The 24,285-nt window shown below is 43.4% G+C and overlaps 1 protein-coding gene across 2 annotated transcripts in view; it reads right to left on the reverse strand.

Moving 5' to 3' along the window:
- Positions 1-24,285, reverse strand: part of LOC138742741 (fibroblast growth factor 12) — a 160,651-nt gene that overhangs the window by 44,546 nt on the left and 91,820 nt on the right. For both annotated transcript variants that reach the window (XM_069897561.1, XM_069897562.1), the window contains one exon: positions 15,751-15,854. In XM_069897561.1, coding sequence (XP_069753662.1) covers positions 15,751-15,854 — 104 coding nt within the window. The remainder of the gene's footprint in view (positions 1-15,750; positions 15,855-24,285) is intronic.

Below are 24,285 nucleotides of genomic sequence, written 5' to 3' on the forward strand. Positions count from 1 at the left end.
TACTTTGAAATAAATACGGAATCAGTGAAAGATAAGTTTATACTATGGGATGCAATGAAAGCGTTCATTAGAGGGCAAATAATAAGTTATGTAACCAAGATGAAGAAGGACTACAATCAGGAAACAGAGCAGTTGGAAAGGGAAATAGTAAATAAAGAAAAAGAATTAGCAATGAAGGAAGATACAACTAAAAGAAGAGAATTGGCGGATAAAAAAATAAAATATGAAACATTACAAACATATAAGGTAGAGAAGAACATAATGAAGACAAAACAGAAATATTATGAACTAGGTGAAAAAACACACAAAATCCTAGCATGGCAGCTTAAGACAGAACAAGCTAAGAAAATGGTATTGGCAACAAGGAAAAAAGACAAACAAATTACATATAATCCAAAAGAAATTAAGGAAAACTTTAGAGAATTCTATGAACAATTATACCAAACTGAAAACGAAGGGAAAGAAGGGAAAATAGATGAATTTCTAACTAAAATTAGCAATGAAGGAAAATACAACTAAAAGAAGAGAATTGGCAGATAAAAAAATAAAATATGAAACACTACAAACATATAAGGTGGAGAAGAACATAATGAAGACAAAACAGAAATATTATGAACTAGGAGAAAAAACGCACAAAATTCTAGCATGGCAGCTTAAGACAGAACAAGCTAAGAAAATGGTATTGGCATCAAGGAAAAAAGACAAACAGATCACATATAATCCAACGGAAATTAATGAAAATTTCAGAGAATTCTACGAACAATTATACCAAACTGAAAACGAAGGGAAAGAAGGCAAAATAGATGAATTTTTAACTAAAATTGAACTACCAAAATTACAAATAGAGGAACAAAATAAATTAATAGAACCATTTGAAATAGTAGAAATACAAGAGATAATAAAAAAATTACCAAATAATAAAACACCAGGAGAGGATGGATTCCCAATAGAATTCAATAAAACATTTAAAGATTTATTAATTCCTCCCCTCCTGGAAGTAATCAACCAGATTGATAAAACACAAAGCTTACCAGATTCATGTAAAACAGCAATAATTACAGTAATACTAAAGCAAGGGAAAGATCCACTCGCACCAGCATCATATAGACCAATATCATTATTTAACACAGATTATAAGATAATAGCTAAACTATTAGCAAACAGATTAGCAGAGTATGTACCTAAAATGGTAAATCTAGACCAAACTGGATTTATTAAAAAAAGACGCACAACAGACAATATTTGTAAATTTATTAACTTAATTCATGCAGTAGAAGGGAGTAAAGCGCCAACAGTAGCAGTTGCTTTAGACGCAGAGAAAGCCTTTGACAGAGTAGAATGGAATTATTTATTCAAAGTATTGCAAAAATTCAGTTTACCAGAGAAGTATATTAACTAGATTAAAGCATTATATAAGGGGCCATTGGCGAAAGTGACAGTAAATGGATACATATCAAAGCAATTTAACTTAAGCAGGTCAACACGGCAGGGATGCCCACTATCACCCTTATTGTTCGCGTTAGCTATAGAACCACTAGCAGAATTGATAAGAACAGAAAATAATATAAAGGGGATAAAAATAAAAGACAAGGAATATAAAATCAGTTTATTTGCGGATGATGTCATAGTATACTTAACAGAACCAGAACTATCAATAAAAGAATTATATAAGAAATTGAAGGAATATGGAGAAGTGTCGGGTTACAAGATTAACGCAAATAAAAGTGAAGCAATGCCAATGAATAATGCGGATTTCTCAAAATTTAAGAAGGAATCACCATTCAGATGGCAAATGCAAGCAATAAGATACCTAGGTATACAAATACATAAAATCTCGGCCATCTATATAAACTCAATTATTATCCACTAATGAAAAAATTACAGGACGATTTAGAGCATTGGAAAGATTTACCATTAACACTAATAGGAAGGATAAACTGTATTAAAATGAACATTTTCCCAAGGATATTATACCTATTTCAGGCATTGCCAATACACTTGACAGAGAAATTCTTCAAGGAGTTAAAGAAAATAATAAGGAAATTTTTATGGAAAGGGGGGGGAAACCGAGGATAGCACTAGATAGATTAACAGAATGGTATAAACAAGGAGGCTTACAACTGCCAAACTTTAAAAATTATTATAGAGCCGCACAATTAAGATACCTATCAGATTTTTACCAAACAAGGGAAAAGCCAGATTGGACTAGATTAGAACTAGATAAAATAGGGGAAAAGATACCTGCACACATATTATATAAATGGGATGAAAAATTGGTACAACGTAGGAGTTCTCCAGTATTACATCATCTACTCAATATTTGGAAGAAGATTCATGTAGAAAGGAATAAAACAAATTACCAACTACCAAAACTAATACTGACGCAAAATCAGTTACTCCCTTTTACAATAGATAACCTTTCCTTTAGAGAATGGGAGCAAAAAGGGATCAAAAGAATAGAAAATTGTTTTTCAGGAAATAGATTATTATCCTTTGAACAAATGAAAGAGAAATACAATATAACTCAAGATACAGTGCTGGCATATTACCAATTGAGATCCTACTTGAAGGACAAATTAGGAAGCGGTCTGAGGTTACCAGAGGGAAGTAACTTTGAATATGTGATTACAGATACAATGATAATCAAAAGATTTATAACAAATATGTATATTAAACTGCAAGAAAAGGAGAATGAGGAAACAAATGGTAAAACTAAACAAAAATGGGAACAAGATTTAAATATAAAGGTAAAAAAGGAAACATGGGAGAAGTTATGTTCTGGAATGATGAGAAATACAATAAATACGAGGTTACGTATGATACAATATAACTGGATACACAGGCTATACATTACACCTCAAAAGTTAAATAAATGGGACCCAACAGTATCTGACAGATGTTTTCGATGTAAAAAAGAAATGGGAACAACAATTCATGCAATCTGGACATGTGAGAAAGTAGAAAAATTTTGGGAAGATCTAAACCAGATATTAAATAAAATTACAGAAAACAATATACCAAAAAATCCAGAGATCTTTCTCCTAAGTAACATAAAAAACAAAGAATTTGGAATTGATTTGGATGGTGCACAAAAAAGATTTGTTAAGATAGCTCTAGCCGTAGCAAAAAAATGTATTATGTCAACCTGGAAATTGGAAGATAATTTGAAAATACAACAATGGTATATAGAAATGAATAAATGTATTCCATTAGAAAAAATAACATATAGTTTAAGAAATAATATTGAAATATTTGAACAAATATGGGAGCCGTACATGAAACACAATAGAGAAAACCTACCGGGGACATTCACCACCTAAATTAACGAAAGGAGAAGGAAATGAAAAGAATTGAATCAGTGGAATTTCTTGTTTATTTTTATTGAATGACAACATTGTTTGACTGGTTTAATGTATCTTAGATTTTGTACTTTAAATGGATGGGGGGGAGGTAGGGAGGGTGGGATGGGAGGAGGGAGGGGGGGAGAAAATGGCACTGTATATATTTGAAAAGGAAAATGTATGTATCATGGTCAATGTGGTTTATGGTGTGAAAAATAAAAAATTTTAAAAAAAAGCTCGGTCAGAAAGCTAGATCATGACGAGGGAAGAGAGGAAGAGGGGCTGAGGGAGGATGTAGGGCAGCCATTCTCAATGGGGACCCAAAGTTCCCCCACCCACCCCACCCCCCCTTGCCAGGGTCCACAGCACATTGAAGTAAAAGCCTTGATTTCTTTTCACCTCATGAAACATAATTTTTTTTTCTGTAGTCAATAGGAGAGGAATATGGAAGAAACCAAAACTTGACCGTTTCATAGGGAAGGGGGCCCATAAATTTTGAAAGAGTCCTAGAGGAGTCAGAGCTGAAAAAAGGTCGAGAATCAGAATCTGAATTTATTGTCACGAACACGTCACGAAATTTGTTGCTTTGCGGCAGCGTCACAGAGCAGTCATTTATATAAACCACCTGACTTAAAGCTGTCCTTGTGCCGTCTTGAGGCTCCTGTACCTTTTCCCTGATTGTAGCAGAGTGGTGGGGGTCTTAGAGGATAGAGGCTGATTTAGAGAGGTCTAGGTAAGAAAGTACAAATTGAATCTCTAGCACCTCAGGTTATGGTTATGGAAAATAGAATGACAGTACAGAACTGGCCCTTCAGCCCACAATGTCATGGTGACCTCTGTAAACCAACATCACCATCAACCTAACCCACCCCTCCCTCACAATTACAAATGACGGGACCTTAAATACACGACAAGAATCCTGAACTGGAGAAATGTACAGTTTAGAGTTTGACAGAGCTGGAAGAGGTTCCCGAGATTAGGTGGGTGAAAGCGCAGATGATTGGTTCAAGTTCAGGTTTATTGTTACATGAGGCAAAATAGTTTTGTGAACAGACCAGTGAGATAATCCCATACATAGACACAGTCTGATAACAGTGGAAAAGAATCTGCTGGTGTATAATCTCACACTCATGGGAGCTATTGATGGAGTCAATAGATTGACGGGGGGTGGGGGGGGGGGGTGGGTGGTTTGCTGTATGTGATGGTCTGAGCCACACAGCGATTGTTTTGTTGAGCACCTTTGCTCTGTCTGCTGCCACAACAAGAACCACCTAGTGCCTGACCACTTTAATCCCACACACCATTCCCAACCGGACATGTCTGTCCATGGCCTCGTAATGCCAAACCAAGGCCACCCACAAATTGGAGGAAGTCCATCTCGGCAGACGCTATCAATATCGACCCCAAATTTCCATTAACCCCCTCCTCTGTGTCTCTCTCCTTCTCCATCTTCTTTCCTCCAGCTCCCCACCCCCTTCCCTTTGTTCCCCTATCAGGGAGCTAAGCTTCTTAGCTTGTCCATGTTCGTCCCTGGCCTCATGCACTGGTAAACCAATGCCTCTGCGGTTTCATGTAGTGTTGGGCGGACCAGTTCCCGCCCCACGCAGTGATGCACCCTGAAAGGATGGTTTCAACGGTGGCCATGTAGAAGTTGTTAAGGGTTGCAGGGGACACGTCAAATTCCCTCAGGCTTCTCAGAAAGTAGAGGCACTGGTGCATTTTCTTGGCCATTGCCTGTTGTCACTGATCTTGTCATGAATGAACTAGTTTGTACTCTCTCTCTGTTCGCCAAGTTCCTGAAAACAAGTCAAATTGTTGGTGCATCTGGAGTGAAGGTGTGGAAGGGAGAATGGTGTGATCTTGCACACGAGCAGCAAGAGGCTGGAAGCCCTCACACTCATGGAGAATGGCATGAGGGGCCAGTGGCTGGAGCAACTGAAACAGTGAAGACTAGGGGCGATTCACACAGGGAGAATGATAGAGCCTGTGTGAGGCAGGAATGGACTTGGGCAATTAGGCAGACGCAGAGAAGATCGAAGATCCAAAATGTTTGCAAACCTCTCTGACGGGAAGCTGAGGTTACTGGGAAACGATGCCCAGCAAGAGTTCCCCAGATTTGTCCAATTATGAGGTCAGCTGTGGATCCAGTACCAAGCTGCTGTGCTGAGGAGTGTGCTTCTGAGCTGATATTCAGGTACATCATTCAATAGATGGGCTGAAGGGCCTTCTTCTATGGTTCTATAACACTGCTCCCCCAATATCGCCCTTCAACAGGGTGACATTGGTTTCCTGTTGACCTTCTGAGAGTGTGGAGTTTTCTCAATCACTCCCTCAGTCCTGCCTCTCCTACCTGGCAGAGATCTTGGGGAAGACATCTCACTGGTGCTGGAGATGTTGGTTTGGAAGAAGGACCCTGAGATCGGGTTGAACATCCTACTCGTGGACTGGGAAGACCGTTTACAGCCCAGAGGCAGTCGGCGGAGGATGGTTTTTTTGTAAATGGTGTGCGTGCCAACTTTCTTTCATGCATCAGTGAAGCAGCTGACAACAACTGGGAGGTTGATCCCCTAATTATTGCATTCACAGGCACCAGCTGGACACTGCCCCCTCCAACAAGTCCAGGGCAGAGGGTGCTGATGGCAAGCAAAGCTCCTAAAGGGGCTCGGGCGCTGACGGCTTCCCAATCACTTCCATTTCAATTCCCTGTCCCATTCCCTTGCTGGATGCTGGAGCTCGGGATCACCACTGGACTGGACAGGAGATCACGCAGTTACGGGGGCACAGGAGGTGGGACCCACAGATACTCCGTGTCTATGAAGGGACTCTCCTCTTTCTCATCTCAATGGGGGGGGGGGGGGGCTGGTCTAGTGGCTTCTGTGTGTGGGCCTTTTCAGGGCAAACAGTGGAAAACCTTCTCAATGCTGTCCCAATGGCGATTCAGGGGAGGAAGAGGGAGGAAGAGGGGGAAGAGAGAAGGGAATGGGGAGGGGGATAGGAGAGAGCTGAAGGGGAGGGGGAGGGAGGGGAGAGAAGAGAGGAAAGGGAGGGGGAGAGGAAGAGAGAGAGAAGGGGAGAGGAGGAGAGGGAGAGGGAGGGATGGGAGGAGGGGGGAGAGAGGGGAGGGAGGTGAGAAGGGAGAGGGAAGGAGGGAGGGGAGAGGGAAGGAGGGAGGGGAGAGGGGGTGAGGAAGGGAGAAAAGGAGAGGAGGAGAGGGAAGGGGAAGGGGGAGGGAAAAGGGTGAGGATAAATGTCAGAGGCACGGAGAGAGCGAAAGAAAAATGGGGTAGATGCAGTTTGGACTCAAAGCAAGTTATTATGAAAGAACCATAAAGCGTGAAAGAGAAATGAATCTCTGTAGGAACAATAGGCACACTGCCTTCGTTCATCAACCTCCGATTAATAAGATACAGCTATGTTTTAATGCATTGCCCAAAGCACTGGCAAATTGATTTTTCTGCTCTGAAAAGAATTACTTAACATTAGGAAACCATTTGCAGAAACTTGTTATGGTGAGGGAAGTACACACATCTTCAGTTGCATAATTATCGGAGGTCATGATTTCTGACACAGTTAAGAAATAATTGCATTTTCTCAGTGCCTTTCATATCTTTTTCACATAGTCCTGAGCCCACTGTAGCTTAAAGCAGTTTTGAAAGGGTGGTCTCTGCTTCCGAGCGCTGCCCCTAGGTACCTGAAAGCAGCAGCCGCTTTCAGGTGCCTGGCAGGGTACGGGCTGATGACAATCAGCTGGCGACCCATCTCTCTGCACCTGACAGCCCCCCTCCCCGCTGCCTGACTGCCCCCGGCGCGGGACATCAGGGCTGGGGGTGCAGGCGTGGGACTACGGGGCTGGGGCGGCCGGCGCGGGAGTCTGGCATCAGAGTTAGTGCGGTCTGTGAGTTGAAGGGCCTGTTCCTTTCTATATTTTTATGTTTATCCCCGATGAATCTCGAGTGGTGCCTGGTGCAGTATGTGTGGAGTTTGGATGTTCTACCTGCAAAAGTCCTGTTCCTTCAGGTGCTCTGGTTTCCTCCTATGTCCCAAATGCTAGATGCCCGATGGGTTGACTGGCCTCTGTAAGCTCCCCCTAATGCTGAGTTTCGCCAGCATGTTTGTGTATTACATCCGACCGCAGCATCTGCAGACTTCCTGGTTTAACTCCATTAATGTCCTTCGGTTCCTCAGTACTCCCTTAGGCTCCTACCACTCATTTTGGATCTCCTATTCATTCTTCCAAAATCTTCTCTTCGGTAATTATTTTACTCAATATGGGCTTCTACAACCTATATTTCTTTAAGGTATCCTTGGCAGTTCCAAGACTGATATCTATGTGGTGGGAGAGGGGCAGGGTTTAAGCTTCGAACAATTTGGAGGTCACGAAAGAGCTGGTGGCTCAGTACTGAGGGAATGCTGCACTGTCTGAGATAAGGCTAACAATTCTAGTGCTGTCTCAGATGGATTGATGCCAATGGCAATCTCAATGTTTTGGGCGCCTGTCCCCATTTTTCCAGACCTTGCTGAAAGGCTCAAGCCTGAAATGTTGGTTATGTATCTTTAGCTTTGCTGTATAAAATACTCTGTTTGACCTGCTGAATTTCTCCAGCGTTGTGTTTTTATTTTAATAAATATCTCCTACCTGTGAAAGAGAGACAGCGTTAGCTTTTCACTGGGTGGTAAAACAAAGCTGAACCTTTCAAAAAATTATACGTGATTTTAGGTTTCTCTGTTGGCCTCTCATTTTCTGTGGACAACCATGTTATTGGGAAGATCACAACCTCTAATTAAGCCATCAGCACAAACAAAGCTTGTTCTTGTTAAATGTCATATACACTCAAAGCAATGCTGGGAATAAGCCTCGTGAGGGGTTATTTTAAGCTGTAGTACAAGATCTTCAGTAAGAAAGCAACAGTACCTGATGAACGATCATTGACCTGAAATGTTAACTCTTTCTCTCTCTGTCTTGTCTCTCCTCTCTGTCTTGTCTCTCTCTCCTCTCCCTGTTTTCCCCCACATTCTCTCCCCCTCTCTTTTCCCCACCCCCACTCTCCTCCATTCTTCCCCCTTTCCCCCCACTCTCTCCCCAACACTCTCTCTCCCCTCTTCACCCCCACTCTCTCTCCCCCACCCTTTCCCCCACCCCCTCTCTCTCCCCAGAAGATGAATTTTTTTTTATATCAGATTTCCAGCATCTGTAGTTGTAAGAATATATGAGGTTGTTGGAATACTAAGGCTGAAGAACCATCTTCAAATTCGACTGATTGACAAATCCAGGGCAGTAGTCAGATCTTGGGCATAGAGGTTATTTTGGTGCTTCGTACAAGAAGAGAGAAAGGTGCCAAAATGACTTAGCTAGGAAATTACAAAGAGCTCTGCCAGCTGAAAGCTTGGAATCATCCATGGTAAAGCAAATCCTCATTCGATGTTTGGTCATGTAAAAGCTAATGACAGTACAGCTGATAGAAAGTGCTAGATGAATAATGGAAGTCAGAAATCCTTGCCTGTAAGGTACAGTTAGAAGTCAACTACTGTACCTGGTGCTCCCACTGTGGTCTCCTCTTCAAAGGAGAGACTGGACACGGACCAGGAGAATGCTTTGTTGACCACCTTGGCTCTGTCCACCACAATAGCATGGATCTCCCAGAGACAATCCATTTCAATTCCCTGCCCATGATCTCAAGCACTGCCAGACTGAGAGAAATTATTGAGGGTGAAGACAAGATCTGCCAGCTGGAGGAGGGTGGGGACTGGTTGGGTCTATTGTCCAGAAAGAAATGAAGGGCTTTGAGGTTTTCATTGTGGGGGAATAGAAGTTTAGAGGGATTGGATGTCCATGGTATAGGCAGGTGAGCACCAAGATGCTGGTGGTAGAGGGAAAGCCATCTTGTTTGAAGAAGGAGGACATGATCTGGCATGGAGATCACTTCGTTGAGCTCCTCAGCTCTATCTGCTGCGATAGCGCGGATCTCCCAGTGGTCACCCGTTTCAATTCCCTTGCTGATATTTTTGTCCATAGTCTCACGCACTCCCCGACTAAGAACACCTGTAAATTAGAGGACTCCAACTGGACACCTTCCCATCAGATGACATTAATATCGACTTCTCCAGTTACCGTTAGACCCGTGCTCACCTCCTCACCAATCCATCCCTATTTCTTCATTCCTCTCTTTCCTTTTCCCTCTGTCCCCTTTCCTCTTGTTCTGCATTCGCAGACCCTTCCCCTCCCTGATCAATTCTCACCTTTTCTCTCTCCTGGCCTCCTACCCGTGCCCAATTCTCACCTTTTGTCTGTGGGTCTGGGCTCCTCCCCCCTGCCCAAACTTCCCTTCTCCCCAGCCTTTTAATTCAGACGCCTACCTGCTTTTCACTCAAACTTTAAGGGAGGTCTCAGGCCCGAAACATTGGTTATAGATCTTTATCTCTTCCAGGACATGGATGTGTCGGGGAGGGAATGCTGCCAACTGGCACGTTCCAGGCTGTAGGAGTACGTGGTGAGGCACGCCCTGAGGCTTGGTGCAGCCAACACAAGGCCGCAGGCTGGGGTCCTTCTGTTAACGGGCATCGAGGGGCTGAGACCGAGGGAAGCCCCTCAAACAACAGGGGGAGAGTAATGACAAGATGCCACAGTGTAAAAAGAAATGAGTGCAACAGTGTGCAGTGATGGAATCGTTTGGATTGGATGGATACTTGGTGTCTATTTTTGTAAATAATTTATTGTGAATAAAGTCTAATTTTGGTAAAAAACATATCTTTACCTTCTATGGACACTGCGTGACCTGTTGAGTTCCTCTGTGTTTTTACTACAATCACAGCACCTGCAGAGTTTCGTGTTTCACTACCTCCTCCAATACTGTGCACTGGTGCCCAATGGTCTTGATAGGCATTAATTCACTCCATGCGATTCTCTGTGTTATTTGATTTGTGACCAGAAGAAAATTGGAGCAGGAGACAGCCCTTCCAGCCTGCCCACGTCAAAGCGACGGCAGCTGAACCACCAAGAAACCGCTGAAGATGTCGGCTTCTTGAGCTGGCCAAGAATTGCTGGAAGAAGTCAGTAGGACTGACAGCACCCATGGGTAGAAACATTTTGGGTCTGAACCCTTTACCAATCTCAGATAGAATAGGTGAAAGAAGCTGGGGAGGCGCCCAGAGGTGACCGAGGGCGGAGGTGGAGAGGGAAACCATCAGGAGTGGGAGGGAAAGAAAAGTTAGAGAGAGAGAAAGACAAAACAAGTGCAGGAGTAGGTAAAGACGATATGGGAACCGTAGAATCATATGGGAGTGGGGGCCACCTAAAATTAGAAAAAAACTGATGTTCATGCCATTAGGTTGATAAGGAGGTAGATGATGTGCTGTTCCTCAACTTTACATTTGGCCTCACTCTCACAATGGGTGGGGCTGAGGACAGGCATGGGGGGGTGGGGTGTGAAAATGCTTGGCTATATATAGGAAGCTCATTTAGACCTACACACAGGACGTGGATATTCGGCGAAGCAGTCTATGTTTGATCGTGCCTGATCTGTGCCATGCCACAACTCCTCTTATGCACCAACTCCAAGCTCTCAGTTCCCTGATCTTTCAAAATGGGTCTGCTTATTTAAACAATCCAGTGATGCAGCCTCTATATCTTCTTCCAAAAATTCCACAGGAACACTGTCCTCTACATCAAGCCCCTACACAGTTTTTAAATGCCCATCATCCATTCTGGTACCCATGTCCCCTCGTCTGAGATGCAGGAAGATCTTCACTGAAATACTCATTCTGCAAACATAAGCCTAACTTTGTGAAACTAATTGGTACAATTTCATTTTAAACTTATACTTGTTTGTTTGTTTTAAATATTTGCATTGCTCCAGCAAGCATGAATTTCAGTGCAGTTGCAAAGGAGCCTGGGAATCCTCGTGCAGAATAACTGGAAGGTAAATTTCCAGGTTGAGTTGGCGGTGAAGAAGAAAAATGCAATGCTGGGATTTATTTCAAGAGGAATAGAATCTAAGAGCAGGGATGTGATGCTGAGGCTTTATCGGGCCCTGGTGAGCAGTTTAGGACTCCTGATTTAAGAAAGGATGTGCCAGTGCTGGAGAGGGTTCAGAGAAAATTCATCAGGATGATTCTGGGAATAAAGGGTTATCATATGAGGAATGTTTGACAGCTCTTCGAACTTCAATCCTGAAGTTGTGCCCTCTTGCCCGAGCCTCTCCCACCGTGGGAAACAACTGTGTCCATGCTTTTCAACATTCGAAATGTTTCAACGAGACACCCCCCTCCTAAATTCCAAGGAGTATAGTTCCAAGAGCTTTCAAACATTCCTCATGTAATATTCATTCCTGGAATCACCCTTGTGAACTTCCTCTGAACGCTTTCCAATGTCAGCACATCCTTTCTTAAATGAGGAGCCCATAGCTGTAATCCGTACTCCACGTGAGGCCTCATTGGTGCCTTCTGCAGCCTCAACATCACATCCCTGCTCTTGTATCCTGTTCCTCTAGATATGAGGCTGGTGAGGGTGAGGCAAAATGTCGCCCCTCTCCACTGCCAAGTTACAGGACTGATCGTGACAATGGGTCAAACAGGGTTTCCTGTACGTTAACATACCAGGAAAATCAGATCCATGACAGGGTGAATGTAAACATGGCACCAGCACGCTCCCTTCTGACAGTCATAGTCCACACCCTGGTAGCTTCAAGCACCATCAAACAGGCCCTTCAGCCCAATTAATTCCTGCTGACCAAGAAGACATCCTGCATGGGACCCATTTGCCTGTATTTAACCCACATACTTCTGAGCCCTTACATCTGTCCAAATGATTGTGCCTAAGTCTAGAGCTTCCTCCAGCAGCTCGTACCCGATACGGACCACACTCCGAATGAAAAAGTTGCCCCTCAGGTCCCTCTGAAATTTCTCACCTTTAACCTATGTCTCTTAGTCTACAATGGGAAGACAGTTTTCTTCCAACAGTACCCTAACCCCACAACCCACCCCCCCACCTTCTTCCCCCTGTCTCCTTTCCTTGCTCTCCCTCTCTCTTTCTTTTGTCTCCTCTTACACAGCCAAAATCAATTCTCATCTTTCCTCTTCTCTATTGAACACTTTTTGTTGCTCTGGACTCCAATCACACCCCCCACCCCTCCCATCGCCATTCTTCAGTCTTTATTCGGATGCCTTCAAGTTCTTTGCTCATACCTTGAAGAAGGGCTCAGGCCCGAAACGTCAGTGATACATCTTTACCTTCTATGGAAGCTGCAAGACCTGCTAGGTTCTGCAACTTTTTAGGGTGTTTTTAGTACCTTAACCCTAAACTACTCCGGAACCAGCAGAAGACTACGCTACTGATTTCCTTGCACAAACTGTAACTGTGAACATTATATCTTTCTATATGGAGATAATTTAATGTATATTAGTGCAGTAGATTTTTTAAAAACAAAAAGTGCTTTGTGCTATAGCAAGTGTGAATGTCATCATCTCTGAACAGTGTACTTCTGTGTATAACAATAAACTCATCATCAATTCCCAGGTACATAAAACACACAAGATAGAAGAGAAGGAAAAATGCAGTCTGCTGGAGGATCTCGGCAGGGTCGAGCAGGACGGGGGTGGCTGGGGGTGAGGGGTGGGTGGAGAAAGGAATCGTCACTGTTTTGGGCAGAAACCTTTCATTGAAGCTGATGAAGTGAAAAGAAGAAAATATAAAAAGAGAAAAATACAAATGATAGTAACTATTCACAGTTGGTCATAATAAAAAAACTGGGCTGTGTCGGTAGAGTACAGTCTTAGCTACAGTTATGCCAACAGCCCCTCCTCCCCATTAATTCTCACCCTTCCCCTCTCCTGGCCTCCTCTCCAGACCCAATTATCACCTCTGCCTGTTGGTCTTCACTCTTCCCTCTGCCCTTCCTTTTATTCAGACACTGCCTGCTTTTCCTCGTACCTTGAAGAAGGGCTCAGGCCCGAAAAGTTGGTTGTATATATTTACCTCCTATGGACGCTGCGAGAACAGCTGAGTTGCTCCAGCATTATTATGTACAACTAGGCTGAAATGTTAATTATTTTTTAAATACATCTATTGCTCTCCCATCCAAAAACTGCTTCTTCTTTTAAGATGGCCTTGACATAATCCATGACAAAAAATTGAAAACCTCATTTCAAAGCTTGGTCAGGTCCTTAACCTCTGAGTGAAGGTTCCCCTTTGGGACTTAATGACATCCAAACTCTCAATGAGTTTATCATTTAAATTATTTGTACTTAAGAAGTATTTTAGGTCTCAGCTTGATGATGTTCACTCGTCTTTCCTCGTGACCGCTCAAATTAATGTGATCAATTCTCTTCCAGAAACCTCCCTGGTTGCTACAGAATAATGTTCCCAACGTTTTCCGCGGAGAACAGAATTCTGTATTTTGGTTTTTTTTAAATCTGTTCTCAGATGGCTGTCAGCAGGATTTGAAGTTCACGGAAGCCATTAGCTGCCCATGCAAAATCGGAGTCACCCTGTTTGCAAATTGCACTAAATAGCTTGTGCAGAGCTGGCAGAAAATATCTGGGGAGAAAAGGCAGTGAGGAAATTAACTTCATCACTGCAGGTGGAACCAGAAAAAAGCCAGTAATTAGAAATTAGAAAATGACATCAGTGCCTCAGGAATTGAAGCAGTGCGCTGTCAATTCAATTCCTAAAGATTTTTTGACATTTGAAGTTGACCCATGAAAGAGCATCCATTTCAATCTAGCCCAACTCCGTTGCTCGGCTTTGTCACAGTGCTCAGAGTTAGAATTTACTTTAGGGGTGTTATTACACCCAAACTCTCAACCTTTCATTTAATTCTCACCTTTCCTCTCCATATCCAATTAACCCCTTCTGTCTGTCAGTCTGTACTCCTCCCCCTGCCATATCTTTAATTCAGATGCTTGCCTGCTTTTAACTCCTACCTTGAAGAAGGGCTCAGCTCGAAACGCCGGTTATATATCTTTACCACTAATGAACGGTGTGAGACCGGCCAGGTTCCTCTAGCATTTCTGTGTTTTTACTATCATTTAAATGAGCCTCTCACAACCTTTTTTTTGGCCATAGCCCCCTTAGGACTCCGCTCAAAGTTTATGGGCCCCCTTTCCCGTGAAGTACCCTGCGTCTAAAGCAACAGCCACTGTTGGCATCATATTTCCTTGTACTGCATGGATTAAGTTAAGGAACTTACAGACATTGTCCGTTGTTCGTCTTTTCTTAATAAATCCAGTTTGATCTAGTTTTACTATTTTTGGTCCACAGTCAGCCAATCTGTTAGCTAATAGTTTTGCTATTATCTTATAATCTGAGTTAAGTAGAGATATTGGCCTATATGATGCTGGTATTAGTGGATCTTTCCCCGTCTTTGGTATTACTGTAATTATTGCTGTTTTGCATGAATCTGGCACGTTCTGTGTTTCTTCAATCTGGTTCGTTACTTCCAGGAGAGGAGGAATTAGTAACTCTTTAAATGTTTTATAGAATTCTATTGGGAGTCCGTCCTCTCCTGGTGTTTTATTGTTCGGTAGCTTTTTTAATATATCCTGTATTTCCTCTATTTCAAATGGTTTTATCCATTTGTTTTGCTCCTCTTCTTGCAATTTCGGTAGTTCAATTTTAGTGAAAAACTCATCTATTTTGTCTTCTTTCCCTTTGTTCTCAGTTCGGTATAATTGCTCGTAGAATTTCTTGATCTCTGTTGGGTTATATGTAATTTGTTTGTCCTTTTTCCTTGTTCTTTTAGCTTGTTCTGTTTTAAGCTGCCAGGCTAGTATTTTGTGCATTTTTTTCTCCTAGCTCATAATACTTCTGCTTTGTCTTCATTATGTTCTTCTCCACCTTGTACATTTGTAGTGTTTTGTATTTTATTTTTTTGTCCGCCAATTCTCTTCTTTTTGTTGTATCTTCCCCTATTGCTAGTTCTTTTTCTGTACTTACTATCTCCCTTTCCAGCTGTTCCATTTCCCGATTGTAGTCCTTTTTAATCTTAGTTACATAACTTATTATCTGCCTTCTGATGATGGCTTTCATTGCTCCCATAGTATAAATTTGTCTTTCACTGATTCTGTATTTATTTCAAAGTACATTTTAATTTGGCGCTCAATAAATTCTCTAAATTCCTGTCTTTTAAGTAGCATGGAGTTTAATCTCCATCTATATGTATGGTGGAATGTCCTCCAGCTCTATTGAAGAAGGACTCTCCCCCACCCCAGGAGAACAATTGAGATAAAGCATCAAACCCAAAGTCAAAATATCAAAATAGCTAAGATCACAGGGTCTCCTTTTCCTCTATTAATCATCTTGAAACTGAACAGAAAGCTGCAAAATCCATCTCTGCCACCCTCATAAAGCATGTTAGGCTTCTCCCTTGGCCCCACCATGGCTCAAGGGAATGCGAAATGAAGGGGATGCACTCACCGAATTGTAGAGATGACCTTCACCATTCATAGCCACGTAGAGGCCAGACTTCACACCCTGTATCGCCACGACCCGCAGTCCCACAGGAATCAGGTTGAAAAGAGCTGGAAGAGACAGAGTTGTTTGTTAGAGGCAACTAAATCTGGACCACAGGCAGTTGTGGAAGCCAGGTCATTGGGCGCATTAACGGCAGAGATTGGTCGATATCTGAATCATCAGGAGCATCAAAGGTTATGGGGAGAAGGTTGGGCAGTGGGGCTGAGTGGGAGAATGGATCAGTTCATGATTGAATGGCAGGACAGACTCAAAGGGCTGAATGGCCTATTTCTGCTCCTATGTCTTATGGGAATTATAGAATCGTAGAACACTACAGCACAGAAACAGGCCTCTTCAGCCCTTCTACTCTGTGCTGAACCATTTTTTTGCCTAGTCTCACTGACCTAAACCCAGACCTTATCCCTCCATACCCCTCCCATCCATGTACCTGTCCAAATTCTTCTTAAATGTTAAAATTGAACCCGCATTCACCACTTCAGCAGGCAGCTCATTCCACACTCCCACCACTCTCTGTGTGAAGAAGTTTCCCCCTAAACATTTCTCCTCTCACCCTTAACCCAATTCCTCTGGTTTGTATCTCCCCTACGCTCAATGGAGAAAGCCAACCTACATTTACTCTGTCTGTCCCCCTCAGAATTTTAAATACCTCCATCAAATCTCCCCTCATTCGTCTGTGCTCCAGGGTCAGCGCCACGCTATTACAGCACCCAGGTTTGAATCCGCCATTGTCCATAAGGGGTCTGCACGTCTCCAGATGACCATGTGGGTTTCCTCCCTCGTCCCAAAGACGGATGGGATTAGTAGGTTCATTGGTCACATGGTGTAATTGGGCAGCACAAGGTCGTAGCCGGAAGGGCCTGTTACCGTGCTGTATTTCCACATGAAGAAACCACCTACTCTTGGCATTTCATGCCAGTAGAATTAGAAAATTGTTGAGGGTAGCAGAAGCACAAGAGGATAGTTATATGAGCACTGTGACTGCCAGACCAGGCGAGGTGGGTAACCCTCAACAACTGACTTTTCTTCCAACGCGCCAAACCTGTTCTAATATCTACAAGGCATGAGGAGCATGTAGAAAAAAGTACTCTTCTCACAGCTTCACGTTGGGGGGGTGGTGAGGGGGGAATGAGGAGGGGATCTCATTGAAAAATTTTGGAAGTTGTAAGGTGTGCACAGAGTAGATGGAGAAAGGTTGTTTCCCAAAGTGGGAGAGTCTGCGACAAGAAGACGTAACTTCAGGATTGAAGGGCATCATCTTAGAACAGAGATGTGGAGGAATTTCTTCAGCTGGGGAGTGGGGTGGGGGAGGGGGGGTTGAATCTGTGGAATTTGCTGCCACAGGCGGTTGTAGAGGCCAGGTCATTGGGTGTATTTAAAGCGGAGATTAATAAGTTTTTGATTAGCCTGGGCATTAAAGGTTATAGGGAGAAGACCTGACAGTGGGGCTGAGTGGGGAAATGGATCAGCTCATGATTAAATGGCGAGGCAGACTTGATGAGCTGAATGGCCTAGTTCTGCTTCCACGTCGTACAGATGCTGCGTGACCTGCTGAGTTTCTCCAGCATGTTTGTGTATTGCAGTCATCTGCAGACTTTCCTGTTTAACTTAGGAAGATACTTGGACAGGAAGTGCTTCGAGGTGCTAATCCGGGAAGGCTTGGATGAGTGGGCCGAAGGGCCTTTTTCCATGCTGAACATCCATGAAATTGTTCACATATTGGAATGAGGGTAATTGGCTGGGATTATGTTAGAGTAATGTGGAATATTACAGCTCAGTACAGGCCCTTTGACCCACAATATTGTGCTGACCTATATAAAGCCTACTCAACAATCTGAACCTTCCCTACCTCACACACATATCCCTCTATTTTTCTGGCATCTCCATGTTCCTATCTAAGTATCTTTTATATGTCCCTATTGTAGCATCCTTCACCACCACCCCAGGTAATGCATTCCAGGCCCCCACCGCTCTCTGTGTTAAAAGCTGACATCTCACCCTCAACATTTCTCCATTCACCTTAAACAGATGTCCTCTGGGATTTACTTCTGTCAGCCCGGGGTAAAGGTGCTGGTTGACCATCTTCTCTATGCCTCTCATAATCTCAGACCTCTATTAGGGGTCACCTCATCTTTCTTCACTCCAAAGAGAAAAACCTTGCCTCCTATCCAGGCAACGTCCTGGTAAATTTTCTATGCACCCTTTCCGTAGTTTCCAAATCCTTCCACATCATGAGGTGACCAGACTGAACACAATATTCCAAGAATAGTCTCACCAGGGTTTTTATTACCTCATGGCTCTCGAACTCAACCCCCCGACTAATGAGGCCAGCATACCATAATCCTTCTCAACTACACTATCAATCTGCATGGCAACCCCGAGAGATCTATGGACTTAAACCCTATACTCCCTCTGTCCTTCCACACTGTTAAGAATCCTGCCAATAACCATGTACTCCACCTTCAAGTTCAAAAGGAGTTAGATCTGGAAGTATCAAGGGATAAGTTGACACAGAGCATTGTTCAAAACAGATGGCCTTGGCAATGTACAGACACTTGGCCCAAAGCTAATCTTGGGGTCAAGTTCATTCACCACTGTTGTAAACAATGACTGCTTCAGTTTCAGACAATTGCTGGAGATGGCCATGGAGTTGTGTCCAAGGAACATTTTGGATGGAGGTCACAGATAATGACTTCGGCCTTTTTACCCAGAGAGGATTTTGGCTCATTCGTTACTGGTGCACAGACTAAATGCTGGCACAGGTTTGAGGTACTGACAGGAACAGTGCAAGAGGAGTGGAGGGTTTCCCAAGGTGGCCAACACCTTGGCTATCTGTGGGGCAAAAGGTTGATGGAAAATCGTGGGGTAGTAGCTTCAGTGAGATGTGGCAACTCAGCATCTTCTTGCATGGACTAATCAGCCAGATAATCAGTTTGGGCCAAAAACATCACAGCACAGAAAGAGGCCCTTCAGCCCATCCAGTCTATGCCCAGTCCCATCGACCAGCCCCTGGGCCACATCCATACCACTCCCATCCATGTACCTACCTTAAATGTAAAAACTGAGCCCACATTCTCCTGGCAGCTTGTTCCACACTCCCACCACTTTCTGTGTGAAGAAATTTCCCCTAATGTTCCCTTTGACCATTTCACCCTTAACCCACGATCTCTTGTTCTTGTCTCACCCAACCTCAGCCTGCCTGCATTTATTGTTCTCTACCCACAATTTTGTATACATTGTCAGGCAAACAGTTTTCTATAGAGCTAATCTTTAGGAACCACTGGGACAAGATTTATTTTTGGATAAACAGATTTGTAAATTAATCACAACATGCTGCTTTGTAATTTGCAGTTGAGAATTTCTCACCTCTATATCAAAGACTCAAACAGTCTCTGTGGCAATTAAATTTCTCCCAACTCCAATTTCAGTTGGGGGTCACAGCAACAGGGGGAACAGGGGTAAACGGCAATCGTCCGAGAGTTGGTCTGTGTTCAGATCTCTACTTACGCTCAAGCTAAGACTGGTCTGTTCATTCAAGAACATAAGCGGCAGTAAATCTGTACTGTCATGGTACAATCTTATCACTGGGCAGCCAGACACACAGATAGTGGAGCTGCAAGCCAGCTCTCCAGCTTTTAATTGCATCCATGATTAATGACGGGGTTCCAGCACCCCTCAGGGGGGTTAATCTAATTATAAGCCATCTACTTCTAGACAAAGCGGATTATGACTGCCTTCGGTCCTTCCCCCCATCGCAATCACAGTCATCACCATTAGGCAAAATTGCAAATTAATTCATTAGGGCCTGGTTTGGATTCCTGTGTAAATTTGCCTGCTTTAATGAGACAGGAGTTGGTGGCAGTGTTAACAAACTGGATCTTCAGAGATTGATCACAAAGGGCAGACTTAGTCCAGCGTTCAGGAACAGCACCCAATCATTCTGCCCCATCGGTATGTTCTCACATTCAATGTTGGGGGGGTGGGAGTTATGGACTGGGAGGGAGAGAATGGCTCATTGAGAGGTTTATCAAGTTTATTGTCATCTGATTGTACAAGTACAACCTGACGAAATAGCGTTCTCTGGTCCTAGGTGGAAAACACGCAGACACAACACACATACAGACAAACAACAGACAATAGGTGCTGAAGTAGGCCATTCACCCCGTAGATGATGGCTGATCTTCCACTATCACTACCCTGTTCCCTCCCTTCTCCCCATAACTCTTCATTCCCCTGTCCACAACAACCTTACCCAACTCCCTCTTGAACTTATCCAGAGAACCTGCCTCTACCACCATCTACAGCAAAGCATCCACAGACTAACAACTCTGGGTTAAAATAAAAATTCTTATCTCTGTCCTAAAGGGCCTTTTCTGTATTCTTAAACTACGGCCTCTAGTTCTAGTCTCCCCCAACATCGGAAACATGCAATCAGTTTCTATCGTGTCCAGTCCCTTAATAATCTTGAATTTAGAAGAATGAGGGGAGATATGATTAATTCCAACATATACAACCCCAGATTATCTTGTAGAAGGTTAGCGTGATGGTGGCCGGTAGGCTTGCCCACCTCAGTCTTCTCAGGAAGTGCAGTCGCCGTTGCGCCTTCCTGACAAGGGAGGAGATGTTGAGTGTCCACGATTGGTCACTTCTTAAGTGGATTCCAAAGAACTTGGTGCTCTCCACTCTCTCGACTCCAGATTGTTGAGGTGAAGTAGAGGGTGGTTGTTCCTGGTCCTCCTGATGTCTGTGATCATCTCCTATGTCTTGTCCCCATTGAGACTCAGGTTGTTACACTCATACCATATTCCTGTTAAGAATGGCATAGCTAGATTGTTGTGGAGCAAGTATACAACATCGTGGCCGAAGGGCCTGGACTGTGCTGTAATGTTCCATCTTACTCTGCCTACCCAAACCATTCCCTACATATTCATGTCTCCAACGTCCTTTTAAACACCACTACCCCTGGCAGCCTAGTCTTTGCACCCACCACTCTCTGTGTAAGAAAAAACCTGGCCCACAAATCTCCTTTAAACTCTTCCCCCACTCCCACTACTGCCCCCACACTTTAAATGCATGATATCCTGGCCATCCTTCCCATATTTTATAAACTTGATAGATGTCTCCCCTCAGCCTCTTGAAGGCCCCTGCAGACTCAAATGTCAAGAGGACCCATTTCTCTGCAGAATAAGACAGACTTGCCATTGAGAAAATGTCCCATAATGATTCACCTGAATGCTTTCAAGGATGATGGGTCTGTTCGCCTGTATTTTCAAAAGTGTACAAAAATGAGGTGTTGAAACCTACAGAGTTCTAAGAAGGGGCATCATGCGTCATGAAGTTGACACAAGGTGAGGTTTAATCTCACAGGGGTTGGTGATTTTTCTCGAATCTGCTGGGCCATGATCTGCTTTGGGGGAGCATGGTTGGCCTAGTACTTAGTGCAATGCTGTTACAGCGCCAGTGATTAGGACCGGCACTGTCTGCAGGGAGTTTGTACATTCTCCCCAGGTGTAGGTTTTCCCCAGGTGCTCTGGTTTCATCCCACCTTCAAAATGTACCAAGTGTTGTAGGTGTAATTGGACGGCACGAGCTTGTGGGCTGAAATGTCTACATTTAAATTTCGCCATGATTCATATTGTTCAGTCATTGTGTTCAATCAAAACAATGACCATTAGATTTCTGGATTTCACAATGAATTCATGGACTTTTGCAACATAAAGCAGATTTTGTGCTCCAAATGCCAGCCTCGACGACTTGTTGGTATTCAGAGAGCCTTGTGTCCACTTGTTGGTATTCAGAGAGCCTTGTGTCCACTTGTTGGTATTCAGAGAGCCTTGTGTCCACTTGTTGGTATCCAGAAAGCCTTGTGTCCACTTGTTGGTATTCAGAGAGCCTTGTGTCCACTTGTTGGTATTCAGAGAGCCTTGTGTCTACTTGTTGGTATTCAGAGAGCCTTGTGTCCACTTGTTGGTATTCAGAGAGCCTTGTGTCCACTTGTTGGTATTCAGAGAGCCCTGTGTCCACTTATTGGAATCCAGAGAGCCTTGTGTCCAGTTGTTGGTATTCAGAGAGCCTTGTGTCTACTTGTTGGTATTCAGAGAGCCTTGTGTCCACTTGTTGGTATTCAGAGAGCCTTGTGTCCACTTGTTGGTATTCAGAGAGCCTTGTGTCCACTTGTTGGTATTCAGAGAGCCTTGTGTCCACTTGTTGGTATCCAGAGAGCCTTGTGTCCACTTGTTGGTATTCAGAGAGCCTTGTGTCCACTTGTTGGTATTCAGAGAGCCTTGTGTCCACTTGTTGATATTCAGAGAGCCTTGTGTCCACTTGTTGGTATTCAGAGAGCCTTGTGTCCACTTGTTGGTATCCAGAAAGCCTTGTGTCCACTTGTTGGTATTCAGAGAGCCTTGTGTCCACTTGTTGGTATTCAGAGAGCCTTGTGTCTACTTGTTGGTATTCAGAGAGCCTTGTGTCCACTTGTTGGTATTCAGAGAGCCTTGTGTCCACTTGTTGGTATTCAGAGAGCCTTGTGTCCACTTATTGGAATCCAGAGAGCCTTGTGTCCACTTGTTGGTATTCAGAGAGCCTTGTGTCCACTTGTTGGTATTCAGAGAGCCTTGTGTCTACTTGTTGGTATTCAGAGAGCCTTGTGTCCACTTGTTGGTATTCAGAGAGCCTTGTGTCCACTTGTTGGTATTCAGAGAGCCTTGTGTCCACTTGTTGGTATTCAGAGAGCCTTGTGTCCACTTGTTGGTATCCAGAAAGCCTTGTGTCCACTTGTTGGTATTCAGAGAGCCTTGTGTCCACTTGTTGGTATTCAGAGAGCCTTGTGTCCACTTGTTGGTATTCAGAGAGCCTTGTGTCCACTTGTTGGTATTCAGAGAGCCTTGTGTCCACTTGTTGGTATTCAGAGAGCCTTGTGTCCACTTGTTGGTATCCAGAGAGCCTTGTGTCCACTTGTTGGTATTCAGAAAGCCTTGTGTCCACTTGTTGGTATTCAGAGAGCCTTGTGTCTACTTGTTGGTATTCAGAGAGCCTTGTGTCCACTTGTTGGTATTCAGAGAGCCTTGTGTCCACTTGTTGGTATTCAGAGAGCCTTGTGTCCACTTGTTGGTATTCAGAGAGCCTTGTGTCCACTTGTTGGTATTCAGAGAGCCTTGTGTCCACTTGTGCATGAACCACATGATAGAGGTAAAACAAGCAGTGAAGAAGATAAAGAAGATCCAGACTCCTATCATTCTGGATTGTCCATTGTTCCCCAAGGTTCTGAACTATGACTCATATCTGATCCTTTGGATAAAAAGATCCCAATGTATGAGCACTCATCAGACTTCTCTTCAATTTCTGAAATGCCTTTGGTCGGGTCCAAACACAGAGTGAGCATTTTTCCTTGTTAGCCTGCTCAGTGGTTCTGCAATAGTTGCTAGATTTAGTATGAACCTTGCACAAAAGTTCACTAGGCCCAGAAAGCTCCTCCCTTCTGTTGCATTCCTTGGTTCTTGAATCTCTGCCACTGCCTTGATTTTACCTTCAGTAGGATTAATACCATCACTGGTCAGCTTGTGACCCATGAACAACATCTTGGATACACCCAGCAAACATTTATCTGCATTCACTGTCAATTCAGCATCTCTCAACCAGGCTAATGTCTGTCTAAGTCTCTCATCATGTTCCTCTCTGTGCATCAGGCTGCACTGGCAAAAGAGCAGCAAAACTGTACTCATTGTCACTTCAGTACAGGGTACATCACCTCCAGCATGGAGTCACCGTACACAATCACATCAACATTGCTGATCACATTAATCTTCTCCATGGCTGGGTTTGCTAAAGCCAGCATTCACCATCAGCCCCACCTCTCGGGCTCTGAGAATGACAATTATATTGAATTTGTGTAAAATCTAGGAGCCAGAAGATGGTCGTAGATACACCCTTTTTGCAAGAAAATCACTTAACTGAAAAAGAACATTTGAAATTAAAGAGAGATTGGGTTAGGTATGTAGTTGCTTCATCTTTGAATTCTAAGGCAAGAGGTGTGGCTATTTTTGTTAAAAAGAATATTCCAATTAAAATACAAAATATTGTGACAGATCCCACTGGAAGATCTGTAATGGGGCACTGTCAAATATTTTTGGGATTATGGATGCTTCTTAATCTGTATGCACCAAATACGAGAGATTTATTCAAGATATCTTTTTGAATCTAGCAGAAGCACACGATAATATTTTGATAGGAGGAGGTTTTAGCTTTTGCTTGGACCCAGTTTTAGACAGAACTACAAGAGCAGCAGTAAGAACTAAAGCAACAAAGGCCACTTTGGTTTTAATGAGAGATTTGAATTTGATAGATGCCTGGAGAAATGTTCATCCCAGAGAAAGAGACTACTCTTTTTATTCAAATAGGCATGATTCTTATTCTAGAATTGACCTATTTTTAACATCTGCACAAATACAAGGGAGGATATTATATATTAAATATAAAACAAGG

The sequence above is a fragment of the Narcine bancroftii genome, chromosome 9 (genome assembly GCF_036971445.1).
Source record: "Narcine bancroftii isolate sNarBan1 chromosome 9, sNarBan1.hap1, whole genome shotgun sequence".
NCBI classification, from domain to species: domain Eukaryota; kingdom Metazoa; phylum Chordata; class Chondrichthyes; order Torpediniformes; family Narcinidae; genus Narcine; species Narcine bancroftii.